General features: G+C 40.7%; 3 protein-coding genes across 5 annotated transcripts; all 3 read right to left on the bottom strand.

The window, feature by feature from the left end:
* Positions 1,590-3,093, bottom strand: LOC8069113 (probable calcium-binding protein CML36). The gene has a single exon (XM_002459516.2). The coding sequence runs from the start codon at positions 2,386-2,388 to the stop codon at positions 1,774-1,776; it is 615 nt and encodes a 204-aa protein (XP_002459561.2). The 5' UTR covers positions 2,389-3,093; the 3' UTR covers positions 1,590-1,773.
* LOC8069112 (histone-lysine N-methyltransferase, H3 lysine-9 specific SUVH1) lies at positions 3,270-9,099 on the bottom strand. 3 transcript variants are annotated; one of them, XM_021453830.1, is made up of 3 exons: positions 8,737-9,099; positions 4,656-7,297; positions 3,270-3,710 (listed from the first exon to the last, which is right to left on the bottom strand). In XM_021453830.1, the coding sequence occupies exon 2, from the start codon at positions 7,195-7,197 to the stop codon at positions 4,705-4,707; it is 2,493 nt and encodes an 830-aa protein (XP_021309505.1). In that variant the 5' UTR covers positions 7,198-7,297; positions 8,737-9,099; the 3' UTR covers positions 3,270-3,710; positions 4,656-4,704. The 3 variants fall into 3 exon arrangements, with proteins under 3 accessions (XP_021309505.1, XP_002459560.1, XP_021309504.1); XM_002459515.2 differs by having other exon boundaries at positions 3,270-3,615; positions 8,737-9,098; XM_021453829.1 differs by having other exon boundaries at positions 3,344-3,618.
* LOC8078442 lies at positions 12,025-18,118 on the bottom strand. Its single transcript, XM_002459513.2, has 5 exons — positions 17,793-18,118; positions 16,782-16,975; positions 15,785-16,103; positions 14,266-14,364; positions 12,025-12,728 (listed from the first exon to the last, which is right to left on the bottom strand). The coding sequence occupies exons 1-5, from the start codon at positions 17,898-17,900 to the stop codon at positions 12,693-12,695; spliced, it is 756 nt and encodes a 251-aa protein (XP_002459558.1). The 5' UTR covers positions 17,901-18,118; the 3' UTR covers positions 12,025-12,692.

Raw genomic sequence — 18,789 nt, 5'->3', positions numbered from 1 at the left:
CTAGCAATCTAACATGTCCTAACTCCTAAGTAGATTCCAAAATTTCTTCAAAATGAAGGATCCAAACAGCCTCTAGAGATATTTCTTTTTTTCTATAAACGCTGTAATATTTTCTAACCATATATATGAATAATAACAATTAACCATCTAATCGTAGTATATTCCAGCCACCTCATTTGGCAGCGAGCGCCCCGTGCGCCGGATGTGGGTTAGCATGCACACGATACAAGGCGCAGCGGTGCACGTGCAGGACTAAAAATGATGTCGTGCTGTTTTTTCCTTCTTCTTTTTGTTCCTTTTTATTTTTATTACATGCAGGTCATGTTAATATCGTTCATACCAAAAAAGTCAATTTGTATCGTCCAGGCCTTCTTGTTTATCAGGATAGTCGGCACGTCATTCCTGTGAGCAAGCTTCACGAACCAGTCGGTCAGTTGTTATTTACGAAGTACTGCCTGACATTTGAGAGGAGTTCCGTACTTAAATTAAATAAAAATACCCGTTCGCAAAAAAAAATTAAATAAAAATACAGCAGATGAAAGTAGTTAGTGTTTACTATATTTTATATAAGTAAACCTAAATTACATCTTTTAATCATGTGAAATAGGATTAGATTTCAATAAATTAGAAAGTTAAGTGAGGGGTACATATATCTTTCGCTCTCTCTCTTATTTTGTCTCAAAATAGCTATAATGCATTGTATTTGAGGACGGATGGAGTAACTATTATCGATGCTACATGGCCACACTTGAACTTAGGCTTTGTTTAGTTTCAAAAAAGTTTGCAAAAGTTTTCAGATTTTCCGTCACAACAAATCTTTAGACGCATACATAGAGCATTAAAGCTAGATAAAAATAAAAACTAATTACGCAGTTCATCTGTAATTTATGAGGTGAATCTTTTAAGCCTAGTTAATTCATAATTAGAAAATATTTATTAAATATAAACAAAAATGTTACAGTGTACATTTTGCAAAAAAAAAATAGAACTAAACAAGGCCTTAGAAAACGAAAGTTTAAATGAGATAAAACCGCCAACTATACAGAAAAGGCATATCTATTTATTAAACTGTATAAATGGGCTACATGACCGTTTAGACGAACCGTGTTTAGTTCCTCTTAGAAGTCAAAAACTTTTTAAATCGAATCTTCGATACATGCATAGAGCATTAAATATAAATAAAAAATAATTAATTACATAGTTCGCCTATAATTTGTGAGACAAATCTTTTGAGTTCAGTTAATCTATAATTAGACAATAATTTCCACGTACAAACAAAAATGCTACAGTAGCTCAAAAAGTTTTCTCAAGGGATATTCTCAAAAAAATTTGCAAAAAAATTCAGATTCTCTATTACACGAATCTTTTGGCACATGCATGGAACATTAAATATAGATAAAAATAATAACTAATTGCACAATTTGTCTGTAATTTGCGAAATGATTTTTTTAAGCCCTAGTTAGTCTATGATTGGACAATATTTATAAAATACAAACGAAAGTACTACAATGTCCATTTTGCAAAAAAAATGGAATTAAACAAGGCCAAGGCCTTACTTATATGAATCTTTAGCGTCTCTTCAACTTGGTGACACTTTCCTGGAGTACCCTACGTTGCTACATCTCTGAAATAAGATGCTGTTAGTATTACAGTACTTAAAGCTATTGTTGGCTCTTTTCAATTAATTTGTACTATTCAGATTTTGCATTGTCCCAGCCCAGCGGCCAAATCCATCCTGTCCAAACCTCACCACCATCCTCAACATCGGCGAACCTAGCAGGCAGCATTCTCCATCATCCTCCTAAACTCCGGCAAGCTGATCCTGCCATCGCCGTCATCATCAAAGGCACGGATCATCCTCCGGCAGTCCTCGTAGCGTGCGCCCTCTGGGAACCCGAGCCTCCGCATGACGGCCCACAGCTCCGCCGCGCAGATGAACCCGTCCTCGCCGCGGTCGAACACGTGGAACGCCTCCTCCAGCTCCCGCTCGCTCCCGCCGCCAACCACCCCCGCTGCCATCACCTCGGCGACGACCTCCGCGGCGCCGCATGCTCGGCACTCCGACGACGAGCCACCGCCGCCGCTGCACGTCCACCTGGGTAGGCCCAGCCGCGACGTGACGGTCTCGGCGTCGCCACAGGTCAGCACCACCGGTGGTTCTTCACTGTGTGGTGAACGCTGCAAACCCGGAGCAGGATCGTCGTCGTCGAGGACGGAGCAGCTGACGACGGTGTCGTCACGCGCCAGGAACTCTAGCGCCGCCCTAGCGGACGCGACGATCTTGCCGGCAACCGAGACGCTGTCGGCGATCAGCGGGCGCAGGACGAGCGTCGGCAGAGACGACGCTAGCGAGAGGAGGAAGTCACGGTTCACCATCTTTGCCAACATGTTATAAGGACCATCTTTGCCAACATGTCACCAAGTTGGAATTTCGCTAGAAATCCTACACTACAACAGTGCTAAACTATATATGATTATACGAGATTTCTTCGTTTCGAAATGGTGCCTAAATAATTTGCAAATGTGCATAAGAAATGATGCCCGGAACACTTGAAGAGAGTGTGGAGCGGTTCATAAGAACGTTTCCTGGCGTCTGCGATCTCAACCATTTATAGCAGCTGGTCGACCACATAAGACGAACATGCTGAAATAAAAGAGGATCGTGTGAAGATGCCACCATCGTTCGGAGAAATTCAGGATGGATATCTTTGTAAGGGTCGACTGATATGAACTGTAAAGATGTTTCGAAGCTTCCTGGAAATTTCTGGCATAGAAAGAAGACTGGGATGACGTCGTCTAGAGTTCATAAATTTATTGACTTTTGCTATTTATCTGTTGACAGTTTTTTTTTTTTTGGTACCAAATCTGTCAGATTTCAATATTTTTAATTGTGTTTTAAGATTTGTGCTACAACTGTCTACTAGATCGCATTTATCAAAAATCTGACAGATTTGACTATAAAATCTATCAACAAATAACTAGACAAGAGAAGAAAAAATGAGCATATAATTTATGCAGCCTGAAATGAAATATGAATGCTATTGTTTGCCCAATGTTGTCTGCATTTAGCTTATACGGACTCAATAGGCTGGGATGCTATCGTCTAGATGTTTTTGATTGTTTGGTTCGACTACCCTGAAGTCAAAACCGTACTAAATTTTATCAAAGTTTGTATGTAGAGAACAGTGAAGTTTGTATGTAGAGAACAGTGCTAACATCTACAACGTCAAAGAGGGGTATAAATTTGGTCAATCTTAAAACAGTTTGACTTGGGGTGGAGGGTGTAAAATTATGGAATATCAGTGTACTAACATTTGCATGCAGTGCAACTACACAAGGCGTCTATACAAGCACTGAAATTTTGATGGTTCATCACAGTAGGAGGGGTAACAACTCAGCATATATTACTACAAAGTGGACAACATGCATTCTGAGGATGACTAAAAAACTAGTTCAAGAAAACTTAATGCGACGAGTAGATGACAAATGATTTGTGCAAAACACATCCCATTTCACATTCTAACATGAAGAGAGGTGGACTTATTCGATGATGCATGGAAACACCTAGGAGACGACCCCCTGCTGCTTCATACAAGCCACCATGAAGAGCTGCTTCTGCTGGTAAAGACAATTCAGTTACTCTCATAAACTTGTGACAGAATTTTGGGAGCTGAATTTAAAAGTAGATCAGCAGAGATCTATAGGTGTAACTGAAAGAAAAAGAGAGGCAGCTCTTGTGATGATCATTAATGCAATTATATAAAAGCACATAAGATCAATAAGAAGTAATTAAAATGCTGTGAAAAGGGCATAAATTTAATAAGAGTTGTAGAGATCTTACATGAGGACAAAAAAACATTGCATCACATCTGGTGTTTGAACGATGGTAGAAAATTGGTACAAAATTAAATAACGCATTCATCAAGTATTTTCCAAAACCACTGCAAACATAAAGGCTAAAAGAACTAGTAGTTGTATTAGAGTCTGTTGTTTGTGGTAGCTGTTGCACAGAGCTGAATCTGGTTAGTTAGAGGATGCCTCTTCTAGTGGGATTTTGGCTGTTGCAACTCCAAAAAAAGATGCTACAAACTAAAACTAAACCCAGATTAGAAACAAATAAGCACATGAGTCCCAAAATTTGCCAAGTGGTTCACTCGAGGTCTAAACCTCCCTAACTAGTGTTGATCAGCCTGCTTGGCATCAACATGTCATCCAGGTCAATGGAAATTTCTAACACCACTGTTGCACTTTATATTTTGGATTTCCCAACTCCTAGAATTTGGCCAAACCGGCAACTTTTATCTGTCAAAGAATATGGACGCAGATGGGCCAAAGCACATTTTCTAATGTGAAAACACAGGGAATATAAAGAAACAGGCTGTAACTACCATATCTTGGGAGTTCAGAATTCCTAAAATTAGTATAAACAAACCATCTAGTATCAGATTTCAATTTAACCGAAGGCACTAAAATACAGTTTTCCCGATTGGAATGTTTAATGTGACTATATCATAAGCATCACATGCACCATCAATGCAGAAGCAGAATATTAGCCAAAGAACTCTACTAGCACAGGAACTCTTAAGTCAATGGTTGCAGGAGACATAATATTTTTTGGAAAAGGAATGTCAAGAAAGCAATTGGAAATCACTAACCTTTTAAATGGAATATTATGATCCAATAACTTCCTTATAGGGCTGGTTATTAGCCAAAGGAACCTCTACACTTGGGGGACCAACATAAGCAACTTTTAGACTTCCCAAAACTAGAATGTGTTCCCATTTGAATATTAGGATGATGGTTCTGACCATAATCATAGGTAAGCTCTGTCATTGGAGGAATATGCTTAATTGCAAAGAATGCAATATGTGGATATCCCTCATCACCATGATCATACAAAACTGGTTGCCAAAACACATTAGGTGAGCAACTGTGGTTTATAAAGCGAGCTATGTTGCCGGTTCGTTTTGCACTGATGACTATAGGCAGTCGCTTAGGTGTCTCATTTGAGTCAGAAAGACTAGGTTCACCCAGCAATTCTGGTGCATAGTTCCATCTTAAATTCTGCTCTGAAGGAGAAGTCTCAAATATGTAGTCATCTTCACCAGTCACGCTATTTCTGTCAATGATTTCACCTGCATATTCACAGATAAATGTGCCTGCTCGAATTGGATCCCAACTACGGAGGCCCCAACCACGTTCTCCTGTCTTAAAAACTTCAAAACGGATCTGTGTACCTTTCTGTACAACTCGGTTCCGGCAATTGTATGAACATGTGCAGGAATCACCACACTCATATAAAACAGGCATGCGGCTAACAAGTATGCCTGAAGCACTGTAAGGAAGGTCACCAGCATTTCGATGCGTACAAGAGCAGCTGTTATCACCAGGTAGGCACACACTAATGCATTTGCAACCTTGCATCTTTCTCATCGAGTTCAGAGAATTCCCATATGTCAATTTAGTTGTATAGGTGAAGTGGCTAGGGCCCTGCTCATCATCAACCTCATTTACAAGGCAGACAGGGTTACTTTCCACACCATATGATATGTCAAGCAATATAACATGGTCTCTAGATGATGGATTTTCCCTCCATTTTTCAGTCTTCTTCCATACTGCAATGCCATCAGGTTGGCCAGGTTCCCTAAGCAACTTGTGTTTAAACACATTGAAACCAGATTTCCCTTTCTCTACCCAGGCTTCTTTGATCTTGTAAAGGCCATCATATATGTAAATCTTGCCAGTTGGACACGTCATATCTTTTACGCTACGAATGACTCTGATTGGATTACCTCTATGCAAACTCCTCTCCAGTGCAAGATTACCCCTCTCAAGTTTTTGGTCATCCTTACCAGACATGCCCTGTCCAGTGTAAACTAAAATATCTGGATCATCTTCAGTGTTATCATATACACCAGCTGATACAACACTAATAGCTACAGGGTCCTCCTCATTACCAAACTTGGCAGACATGTAATCTATCCCTGCCATGCTCTGACTATTCAGCCCCACTAAGCACATCTCAATTCTGAAGTAGAACATATCACCAACCTCAACACCTGGAACCTCTCCTATCCTCTTGTTCTTATTGACACGAAGTTCAGCATTGATCATGATGCTCCCAGCCTTCAAGTTAGGCTGCTGCTTTGCAACTTGTTTCACATCATCCATCTGCATAAGTCTGCGTCGCAGGGCGTCAAACATCATGAGTACATTATCTGCAGTTTGCCTAGGATCATCTGAAGATAAAGATGGAAGCTGTAACAGATTGGTGTCAATTTTCCTAGGTCGTCCACGTTTCATTGTGTCAACAGCATCACCGTCTATTGAAAAACCTGAATGACTTGATGGAGTCGCTGATCCATCAAGCACGCGCTTTGGACGGCCCCTCTTCCTCTTACCACTTTCAGCAGGTGCTGCAGCAGAAAGTGGCTGGGGAGAGGATATAGGTAAATCTTTTGAGTCAATTGGAGTGGCAATATCTGAACTATCCTGCAAACGTTTGGGTCGTCCCCTTTTCCTCGTACCAAATTCATGAACACTGGGCCCTGGAAGTGTCTGAATAACAGGCGTGCTATCTCCTTGGGAGGTTGGAGGAGCCATTACAGGAACATCTTGTACACGTTTGGGTCGTCCCCTCTTCCTCTTGCCAGATTCTTGTGGGGCGTCTGAAGAAGGCGTCAGGGAAACAATAGTGTTACCTTCCTGAGGAGCTGAAGGAACTGGAGTAACCACAGGAAGGGAAGGAACTGGAGGAATAGTAGTAGCCAGAGGAGCTGAAGGAACTGAAGCAACAGTAGTATCAAGCACACGCTTTGGCCTGCCCCTCTTCCTCTTACCAGATTCCTGTGTGGCAGCTGACGGAGGAGTTTGCAAAGGTGTGACCAAACTGTTGACTGCAGTACCATTAGCATGAGCAGCTCCATTCATATTAGCTGTATCCAGTTGTCTCTGGCTGGGTTCTGCTTCTGCAGCAGGTGTGGGCGCTGCAAACATTGGTGGAACAGCAGGCTTCCCCAATTCAGTGCCTCCAGCATATGGTCCAAATGGGGTCACACAAACAACTGAAGGTGAGTTTTGATGAGTGAATGTGTGAAGCCCTAATGGTGCGGGGAACATGGGAGTCAATGTACGCAAGGGCTTGGCATCAACAACTGCTGCATCATTCAAAGGAACTGAAGCCATTTGCTGAGCCATTTTAAGAAACCAATTGATCTTTCGACAAATAAAATTTTATGCCACTATTTCCTCCGTGCTTTCCTCTAACACTAGTTCACAGCTCATACTTTGTGGAAATCTGAAAAGGAGCAGGAGAGATCAATCAGTGTTGTGGTATAAAAATGGAACAAGGAGTCAAAACATATGATTTCTTATTGATTAATGCACCATTTTTGGTAATTTTTTCTATTAATATCCAAGAAGAAATATCAGATTAGGAAATATTATCGCAATTGTTGTACAGATTTCTAGCTTAATAAATAGGAACAGAAGATAGCAATGCTAGTAGCATAAGCAAGTTAAAGTAGCAAGTTCAATTGTAATTGTAAGTGCCAACTTAAAATAGCATCACAAGAAAGATTTAGAAGCATCTATAGTAATCAGATATACAAATGTCACGAGATATGCCTGACAAATGAGTCAGTTTCAAGAAACCAAGAGTTGCATGGAACTTGGATTTCCAGAAGCAAGGGCAGATCAGATTATAAATGTTGCCGCAGGTACCTTGTAACAAAGCAATTACTCATTCCAGTATAATAAATCAGAAGATACTTTTGTACATGCATTTTTCAAAGTATGTTTACTCAGTAATTTGAGGTATTTGCAAGTACTTAAGTTGTATAACAGAAACTGGCACAAGTACAATGTCACCAAAAGTACTTTCATATCATTAATAAATAAATTTATATCACTTTCCTGATTTCTAAAAACAAAAATACCTTCTATAAGCTTAGATAACTTCTTATTATTACAATTCTAGAGCAAGTTTTTGCTAGGACCTTCATATAACTTTACATTCTAAATTTTGTTTAAGCACAGATCAGAAATAATTTGGCATTCTCTCTAACAGCACAATGGAATAAGAATAAAAAATTGTGGTAGGTAGTAACAGAAAAGAAAGGCTGGAGAATGTTTGGATACAATAAACAAAGGTAAATGGTGCTCAGAAATAATAGATGGAGAAGAAGGCTGGAGAATGTTTGGATACAATAAACAAAGGTAAATGGTGCTCAGAAATAACAGATGGAGAAGCTAGTTATTATTCAATTAAATTTGCCAAAACTTAGGTGACTACTGTTGGAGTGCTGCCTCCATGTTTGGCATGCTATGGGTCCCGATGCTTGGCAACATTCTTTATATACCATTATGTCAATGGGCCAAGCAGGAGTGCAGGACAAATTATACCGCCCAGGTGCCCGGCCAGTGCCGGAGCCAGTGAATCGGCATGACTAGGGCCAGCAACTAAGCGCGTAAACGCCACACACCGGTTCACATATCCAGAGACAACATGCTACTAGCACTAAAGCTGGAGATACTCGGGGCAGCCTTGTTTAAACATAGACTTCAAATCTTGAAAATGGTACAGACTATCCTTATTGGGAAAAGGAGCAAAGGTAATTAGTCTAGTACGAATCTACAAAAGTGGAGCATAAACACGTAATAGGACATTCAGATTACAATCTGTGCAATTGAAATAGGATGGGTCATGGGGCAGGAACGAACTCAGAAGTAAACAACCTGCTGTCCCTGACTCCCGGTCCTGCTGCACGCAGCAAGCCTCCAAGGCGGTGGGGATCTGTTTCGCGTCGCCCAGCCGCCCGGCACACCACCGGCCTGCAGCAGCGCGCTGCGCGCCAATGCCGGCCGTCCGCACGGCCGCACGGGCACGGAGCAGCTGGTCCAACCGTGGCGGTCGTGGACCGATATCGTCGCGACGCTGGCTCTGAACCGATTTCGCCGCGCCGTGCCGCTGCCGTCCCTGGATCGATTTTGGGTGCGCAGCTAGGGTTTTGGGTGTGGGCAGTGGCAGTGTGGGCAGATGCGGCAACTACGCGAGTGCTGACGAGCCGAGGACGGCGACGCACTCAACTCAAGCAGATCAGGCGAGGCGAAGGCTGGGTGGTGAAATTTTTGCTCGGTGCTGGGCCTTTGGCACTGCGGATGGCAGAGCCGCCACACGGAGGCCCATATTGGGCTATTATTTGTTTTCTTTTTAGCGCTAAGGAATGGAAAAGGTTTAGTTTTTTTTTTTTTTGAAACTGCTCTTGGCTCTATGGCCTTGGATTAATAGACTGATGCTCAGCCCAATCGCGAGCACTTAAACGCTTTACAAAATCCGGGAGGGTGTCAGTCCAGAAATGGTACTGCCCCGGGTCCCAACTCACACCCACACTAGCTAGCTCATGAGCACACAAATTACAAGAACTTGGAATCTTAACCAAGCTAAAACTAGCCAAATTCTCCTCAGCTAGATCCTTGATCTCACGGACGAGGCCACGTCCGACGGCCAAATCATGCGTCCCTGATAACAGGGCTTCCCTTGATATACCAAAATGGATCGCTGCTTCCCGAGCTTGTTTGCACGCCAAAGCTTCGATGAAGAACACACCATGGACGTGACCTGGGTTTCCTACTCCTGCCACCACAGTGCCCCCCTCATGATCACGGATAATGAAGCCCCAGGCTCCTGTTTTTGTTTCAGCCTTGAAACTCCCATCACAATTTATTTTCAGTGTTCCTTCTGCCGGCGGCGACCACCGCTGCTCTGTCATTGCGACCCCTACCGGGTTGGTCGCCAGCTCCCCGTTCAGCAAATCCATCGCCGTGCACATGATCGAATGGGTTGTAGCCTGTACTGATGTCATCATTTCCCCTAGGTTTACTTTGTTTCGAACTTCCCACCATCTCCAGAGTAGGACGCACACAGTGATGCACGTATCCTTCCTCAGCTTTTGTATTTCAGCCACAAAGGATTCGGCTGAGGGAGTCTGTAGCAGTTGCCGCCTAATCGCCTCCAAACCCACCTGCCGCCAACACTTCCTCACCTCCTTGCACTTCAAGAAACAGTGAGCTCCATCCTCATCTAAGCGAAGGCATACTGGGCACCTTGTGTCAAGGTCAACCCCACGGTGTTTTATATTCATCTTGAAAGCTAAACTGTTATGGGCAATTCTCCAAACACACTGCCGGATCTTTAGTTTTACTGCCTCCACCACCGCGGTTATTTTATTTCTCTCCTTAATCTACAAATCAGTTTTTCTAACTACCCTTAACTTTAAAAGCCATTTGGTTTTGCATCTCGGATTATTTCGATAGTGGTTTTTCTGATATGGCACAACGTCAAAGGAAATAAATCGAACTAAGTTGAAAGTAAGGTAAATCGAACTAGAAATATTTTTCTAGAAAAGTATCCAAAAACTCATTATATATTATATATATATATATATGTGTGTGTGTGTGCGCGCGCGCATTACAATCAGTGTTCGCCTAAACGGCCTAAACGGCCGATTAAACGGTCATTAAACGGTAAATGGTGGCAAACTGTTTTGTTTAGGGGGTAAACGGGAAATTAAACGGTTGACCGTTTAAACGGTCAAAAAACGGGGAAAACGGTCTAAACGGCCTACACGGAACGGTTGTAAACGGTGTTAAACGGCTGTTTAAACGGCCGTTTAGGCAAACACCAGGTGAATCTAGTTGAGTTTTATATTAACAATTTGTATACTTAAATTTATTATATTTATAAATATATAAAATTGATTTGTTATATGCATAAATATGTATATTTAATTCTTCTAACATGCATAAACATATATACATAATAAAATAAATGGTTTTTAGTTGCATAAATATGTATAAATGATAGAATGATTGATTTTACATTAAAAAATATGCACATTTTTGTAATATTGTGTAAAACCGTTTAGACCGTTTTAATCCGTTTAAACACCGTCTAAACAGTTTAAACGCTAAACGAAGGGTTACCGACTGTTTACCGTTTAGCGTTTAGGATAACATTGATTACAATGATATATTATTTTGTTGTGCAGTATTTGTGCCAATAATAATGAACTAGTTATTTTTTGCCAGATTTAATTGGGCTTAGCTTAGCCACACCCTAAATCAAATAAACTCTAAGGGTCAAAATAAATACTAGTGTAATAAAAGATTAATCTTGTCATTCTTGTGTAAGAAATTGACAAAAAGTCAATTCAACTTAATTAAGTAGCTATTGGATGTACTTGTTAGGCCAGTCTCAATGCATAGTTTCATGATAGAGTTACTAAGACTAGGTAACCGAGCGGGATGAAACTCCTCTCTCATCTGATGAAACTCCTTCATTTAATGACCCTGCCAAGTCAGCAATTTGCTTATGTGGTATGCATGACATTCTCATAAAACATGCATTGAGACTGGCCTTATGTTATGAATTTAAGAAATGTGAAAGACAAGCCACACGCCCGCAGCACTAATAGGCTCGGACAACTAGTCTATGGCATAAGTGGTTTTGTAGTTTCACATGGCGAAAGTGAGAAACCGGAGTGAGGAACAGACGAACGAAGGAGAGAATAAGAGATGAAAGAAAGAAATTTATTGCTTTTAATATTAGGTGGAGAAAGGGACAATGGGCATAGGAACGGACACACTAGAGAGAAAGTGAGATAACGGACACACGAGGGAGAGTGAGAGCACAACGGACACATGAGGAAGTGAGTCACGAGTGAGGAACAGATGGAAGAAAAAGAGAATGAGAGACAAAAAAAAAACACCACATTTAATGTTATGTATAAAAAGAGACGACAGGCCAAGAAACAAATAAACCAGAGAGAAAGTGAGAAACAATACTGAGGAACAGATGCATGAGAAAGAGAACTAGAAACGAAGGAAAGAAATTCACCACTTTTAATATTAAATAAATATAAAATAGAATATGTTCTGAAAAATGAAATGAAGCTGATCTCTTCACCACCGTTAGCGGTTGACAAGCCATGTCCACATGGCCTACACAGAACTTAGCGTAATACAGACGGAATTGACTTGTATAACTTGCAAAATGTGGATTTTTTTTTCTATATTCCTATGGGGACAGAACAGATTCATGTGAAAACCCTGCAACGTTTCTAACAAAACTCATACTTAAAACAGGAATTTGAACTCTTTCTAGAACCGAATGAAATTTACATTTCTTTCCTTTACTGATCCAGAGATGTGCTCCTTGTCAAGATAAGACTATGAACAATGACCAAAATGCTCGGAGAGAAGCAACTGCCAGCCTACGCTAGAAAATAACCAAGTGACTAAAGAACTAACGAACTACCTGCTTCTTTTTCCTTGGTAGCTAAAAGAAACAGGAAGGCAGGTCTGAAAAATGGACCGTGATGGGCAGTAAACATATCGCATGACATAAACTGAACAGCTCTGTGCAGAACCATCCGGCTCAAGCTCGCTGAGTACGAAAGGTGGTCCAAAATGGCAGCAAGACTGCTGTCATGCTGTGGATCCTCGGTAACACAGGCAGTCACCGTTACAGTATTTGCCAAGCTCCTTTTGTTGGACAACGCCCTTCCACTGGTCTGAGAAATGAACTGCTGCGGTGTGCAAACCTCTATGTTTCAAAGAGAACGATGAACAATGGCTACAGGTATAGGTTCTCAAAATATGGTCCACCTTCAACATGAACCCGCTGTTTTATCCTAGGAGTTCAATGGTCTTCTTAGTCCACTTTCCACCTGTTAAAGAAAATGTCAGAACCATGTCCCGAAACACATGTCCAAGTCAACGAAACTGCATACCTACACAAATACAATGCATCTGGTATTCTGGTGTGATGTAGTTTTACCATGTATTTGTGCAATGTGCCAATGCCATTGGTTTGGGACTTCAGGCAATAAATTCAAATGAAAAATTATGGCACTAAGTTCAGACGGAAATTCTGGAAACATTGGTGAAGGTAATCTATGGAGTGCTGTATCAATAGCACCCTGAAATTTTTCAAATGTAAACTCGCAACTATTGCCTCACAGAAATGATTGCATATAACAATTAAAAAATGTAAGCAATGTTCGCTCTAATATGTGCAGCTCCAACTCCTTATTTAACATGAACATTAACCAGTAACTACATCAGTATGGTGTATTGGGCAGTCAGCCAAAAATGCCTAATGTGCTTAGTGTTAACAAAAATAGATTTGCTTTTGCCAAGCTGGCCCAATTCTTCATCATGCCATTATTTATGGCATTGAAATTTCAGTTGTTTCCTTTTCACCAATAAGCCTGTGAGTTCCCCTTAGTCAGAAGACAGGCCAATCACTAGGCAGGGCTAGGTAACCACCTGGGACAACACATCATCAATCTTCCAGTATGCACTAATTTGTTTTACTATGACTTTCAGTTTGACCATGTTTACTAGAAGGAAAGCATACAAAATTTTGATCTTAGAACCACGGTATCTCCACAAGTGACAAAAGAACCACCCAAAGTATTGATCATCGATGTTCACAATTGATCCTCTTATGCTACCTAACTGATGGATCTAAGCCTAAAGGAGCGAAGAAGTGCTGAAGTCAGACAAAGCAAATAAACAAAACATGGCAAAACAAAAGGAGCAAAATTTCAGGAGCACAGCGGACAACTGGTTCACCCTTAGTGGTAAAATACTATGTTTTTCTCTTTGTCATAATGGGCAACACAGAATAGGGGCATTCTCATCAGAACCCTCAGCCAATGAACAGGTAGCAAAAAGATGGCTTGAAACTTGGAGAGCACATGATTCACATTGTATTAGGGAACAGTGGCTGACTGTAGAGTGTTACTGTTTTTTTTTTCCAAGTAGACTTATGAATGCTAAGATGGCAGAAACAGGCATTGTCAAAATTGAGTAAGCAAAAACTAATAAGACACCTATATCCACACTTGTAATATATCAAGTCAGAATTTAGTTTCTCCATCTGATTATTAAGCAGTACGTGACATTTAGTACTGGACATCCACAAACTAATGAAACCAGTTCAAGAGAGCATCACGGAACTATAGCATATTAGCATCATAGGTTGCTACTAAGTTTTCATCCTACCATACTGATTTATTGAGAATACAAGATTAATTGTGTTAACCTGCATGCACATTCATACACTCAATCTAGCTTAAAAATTGACATAGAGGTCTTAACAATTTGCTGGGGGCCGTAGAAGGCCAGGATTCCAATATACAGAAATCCTCTAAGAATGAACTGATTGTTTTGCAATTCCAATCATCAGTTATCACTTACATCATTAGCCAGAAGAGATCTACAAGCAAAAGATTTAAGTCGTGGAGACTGGCCTGCAGATGTAGAACCACTGTCATTACTACCACTTTGTTTATCACCCTGCAAACAGAGGATTCTTTTTGTAAATTAACATACTACAGCCTTGTACATGTTGCAACTTTGACAAGAGTTGCAGCATTGATAAATAAATGACTAAGAGTGTTGCATCCTAGACAAGCCATTTGCCCAATTTGTACCAGAGGGTTACAAAAATATCCTCATGAAAAGTGCATACAGTATATTTACAATTGAAGGAGTCAGAAACTAACATCTTCAACCTGGGCAAATGCATTACAGAAAAACACTCAAAATCGACATTGTGCTTGTACTATGCTATATTAGAACACAACCAAAATCTTGATGGAAATGAGAACAGAGAATTACAAATGACTTAATATAATCAAAGAGACTGCAGTTTATTGCATGAAAATTTGTGATATTCTTAAGTTAGATCCAGTCAAGGTTTACAGTTTAGTACACACCATAATTATATCACATATAAATGAGAAATCTAGCCATTACATACTTCCTCCAATCACAAATATAAGACCATTAAGACATTAAGACGGTCTCCAATATGACACTTTAACAAGCAACAACTGTAAAATACATTATCTTAAATGGAAAGATATATAAAAGTATTTTTCATAATGAATCTATTAATTTCAATCTTGCATTGTTAGTCTATACAAAAATTTACATATTGACCATCACAGTTAAAGAAAAGTTTGACTTAGGAGAATTCTATACGGACTCATATTTACAGTCAGAGAAAGCAACTAAGATAGCTTGCATTTTTTCTTGTTTCTGTACCAGGGAAAAAATTCTGACCAGTTTTTCAGTGGACATATCCATATGGAAGCCACCTCTATCCCAAGGGGAAACAATTTGGGTGGAGTAGCTAATAAAGTTTTCCATGTTACCACATATCAACTGTACTTACAAAATCAGTGATCCATACACAGTTGATTCTTGCAAACCTGAGTATTACATAAACTTCAAATTCCATATGATGGCTGAAATGGTCCACATTTTAGAAGCAGTCCAAAAGTATAGTTCAAACATGTATTTATCTAATCTTACTTTTGTGCAAGCGTCTTCACGGAAAAAAGAGCTACTTATATAAAAATAGTGCAATTAAGTAGGTCAGTATTACCAGAAGAATCGAATAGATACTTTATACTTTGAAACTATCTCGTTGGTACTTCTTCAGACAAACAAACACAACAAAAGATGTACACCAAAGATTTTGCTATGTAATACAGTGACACTTTTCTAATGAGCCCATAGCACATTCAGATTCTTAATTTATTTGTCACGGATATTAAAGTAGGTGGTCTAGAGAAGACAAATTTGTTGAGATAGAAAGATGCACAAATTTGACAGAGGAATTTGTTAATTTGGTCATCCTATTCTGTTTCCCCTAATAAGTTAAGCATTGAATGAAAAAGAACAGTGTGCAGAAACTAGAAGGTAATACCTGATGATTGCATGAATTGTTTCGAACATCCTCGAACAGTGACGAGTAGTAAGAAGGATCATAGATTGAACCTCCCAATATATCATCTGCCATGGAACTCCGTCTAACAGAATCAGATCTAGGGCTTAAGAAACTATTTCTTGCTTCATGGTTGGTTTCAAAATATGTTGGCGTGCTGGAAGAAGCCCCTAATCTATACATCTGAATCCATAAGAATGAAGACAAAAACCTTACTGAAAACCCAATGATTTGCATCCACAATGCTAGTCTGAGTGAGAAAACAAAAAGTCGACCATACTTCTCATCAGGAGTAATCGTCCTGTATGATTAGAAGACAAAGTTAGGAAACATATTATGACACTAGAAGAATGTTGTCGTGCCTAAAAAGAATTACACAAACAGATTTCTCTACACTCGTCCAATAGAACACATGCACTTCCCAGTCAATCGGTCACAAGTAATGCTTTTGATATTGATACATGTTGTCAAACTCATACCGCCATGAACCTCTACTGTAATAACTTTATACAATCAGAATGTTACGAAAATAAACTTCGAGACAAATCTATACATATCATTTTGCAAGTAAAATTTAAATGTTCCTAAATATATGAAAGCAATGGTTTAGAATATATGATTACACACATACTAAAACTTCACTTGATGGACTACCAAAGAACTTGTGCTCCAAAGTTATAAGCTTCAATAATCATAGTAAAGACTCTAGTGAGATAATGGAAGAAGTTCAAACCCATATATGTAGTCATTGCATGACAAGTCATTGCCAAATCAATTATTATACAGTGTTGAAAACAATTAGTTATGCCATGGTGAAAGATGAATAAAGAAATCCACTCAAAAAAAAATCAGTCAATTAAACATACGATTATAGAGGATAAGAGGATATCACATTCCTTTGTAGGTGCCAGATTCACATTGTACCAAATGAAAAAATTGGGGTAACTAAATTGAAAGATGGTGGCTGCCAAAGACATACCAGATAGCATGTGAGAAGAGTATAAACCAAGCAACGTCAATGACGACAGCAAAGAAGAGAAGGACAGCATATGTCCGGCCAAGTCTCTGGCTACTGCTCTCAATTGCAACAACAGCAAATAGACCAATCACCAGGTTGATCACAAGAACCCCATTGAACAATGCCCCAAGTGATCCGATCAGTGCACAAACAATCTAAAACAAGAATTGATGAAGTAATTATGAGCATGAATACCACAACTTCATTAAATTCAATTTCTGCTGAATGAGGGCCCATTTCAACATTATCAGAATTCAAGTCACATAATGATCAAGACAACCAAACAAAAAGCAAGTACTCCAAGTACCTTCAGAGCTAAGAATGTAAAACGCTAACCATAGCCAAGTATCATCATATTGTATACCGACCAGTTTCCCTTCACTATTTCACCAACATAATCATGTCTAAGGGATTCACTTAGTTGCATCTAGCAAAAGCTGACTTGTACGATTCTTTCTATCGCTGATTTGTTGAGAGATAAAAACACTGCTGAATGGCTTTTGGATTCAGCAGATAAGCTCAAGCAAACAAAGACAACAGAAACTGACCAAATCCAGAGAACAAAAACCGCAATATTAAGCTGCAAGGCGCAGTTATCTCTAAACGTAACTGAACCTTGAAGCTTCGTCCAGAAACCTACTAGGTCAAAACCCAAGCATCAAGGGATCTCACGCCTAAATAAAAGAGAGAGAAAAGTGGAACCCTATCTGAATTGCATTGAACCAAACTACAATTCCCCATCACGTTCATTCAACAACTAGAATTACAGACAAAATTGGGCAGCCAAAATGACGCCCACTATGGTACGAAACACTAGAGCACGCTCAAACCCGATACCGTCACCAGGCACTACCTAACAGCAGGAGCAACAAAGAGCTGAAGTAAGCCGATCTCGCGGGGGCCGGCAAGCCGCCGCCGAGTGGGGCCAGGCCGATCCGGCCGTCGGAGGCGGCAGGGCAGGGGAATGCGCACCTGGAGGTAGATGAGCGCGAGGGCGAGGGACTGGAGCGCGTCGTAGTCGCGGAGGAAGGAGCGCAGCCGCGGCCCGACTCCGAGCAGCGACGGCGGGCAGCAGGGCATCCCGACCCCCGGCGAGCCCGGGCGGGCGGGGGCGCCGGAGCCTGGCGGCCTCTGGACGGCGCGATCGGGGCGGGGCGGGGCGGGGAGCCGAGGAGGAATCCGAGAGGGGGATTCGCCGCAGATTCGCGTCGTGAGGGCGGGGTGGAGGCGGTGGTGGAGAATCTGCCCTCCGGCCTCCGGCGGATGGTTTTCTTTTCGCTGTTATTATTAAAATCGAGGGAGTTTGAGTGTGAACAAACGGTGAAAGGGCCGTGACGGGATGGACGCTAATCAGGGATTTGTCTGATTTGTTTGGGAAATTATTTTTTCTCCATTTTTTTCTTTTTCTGATTTGATTTGAGATGTGTTTTTTTTGTCAAAAAAATGTTTCTGATTTGACAAGGTTCTTTAACAGGTGACCTTATGGTTCAATCACTCAAAGCTCGAAATCCTCTGTATTTGACAAGTTTTTTCATGTGTGTTAGTGATGTAGCTAGAATATAGAGTAAGATGGTCTATCTTAAATGTAAAACTAAATTATAAAGTGATCCATGTATAATTTTTATAATTCTAGAGAATTTATCTGTTATAGTTTAACCTTCGACCAAATTTTAAGATGGCCCACGGACAATTGAACATAGGCGGATCCAGGGCTCGCCCTTGTCCGAGCTCCGCTCTTGATAATCCCTTAGCGCCCAGTAGACAGCCCATTAGCTAAGCATGATTTATTTGGACCGGAAGCTATGTACTAGGAGATCATCGTTGTCTCGCCCGGGCTGCTGCGTCTTCTTGGGTTTGCCTACCATGGACCATAAGGCTACCTAGCTAGCTTCATACGGGTGTGTTTGGTTTATTTCCCCACCAAGCCTGACTAGCAAAAATAGCCTAGGCTAGCTGTAGTCAGCATTAG

The sequence above is a fragment of the Sorghum bicolor genome, chromosome 2 (genome assembly GCF_000003195.3).
Source record: "Sorghum bicolor cultivar BTx623 chromosome 2, Sorghum_bicolor_NCBIv3, whole genome shotgun sequence".
In the NCBI taxonomy this organism is placed as follows: Eukaryota; Viridiplantae; Streptophyta; class Magnoliopsida; order Poales; family Poaceae; genus Sorghum; species Sorghum bicolor.
This window is presented reverse-complemented; position numbering and strand designations above follow the sequence as displayed.

Coding starts and splice junctions, on each gene's coding strand:
- LOC8069113 (XM_002459516.2), bottom strand. CDS start 2,388: ATGTTGGCAAAGATGGTGAACCGTGACTTCCTCCTCTCGCTAGCGTCG.
- LOC8069112 (XM_021453830.1), bottom strand. CDS start 7,197: ATGGCTCAGCAAATGGCTTCAGTTCCTTTGAATGATGCAGCAGTTGTT.
- LOC8078442 (XM_002459513.2), bottom strand. CDS start 17,900: ATGCCCTGCTGCCCGCCGTCGCTGCTCGGAGTCGGGCCGCGGCTGCGC. Junction 16,976..17,792: donor TCGCGCTCATCTACCTCCAG/GTGCGCATTCCC, acceptor TTCTTGTTTTAG/ATTGTTTGTGCACTGATCGG. Junction 16,104..16,781: donor CTCTTCTCACATGCTATCTG/GTATGTCTTTGG, acceptor CTAATCATACAG/GACGATTACTCCTGATGAGA.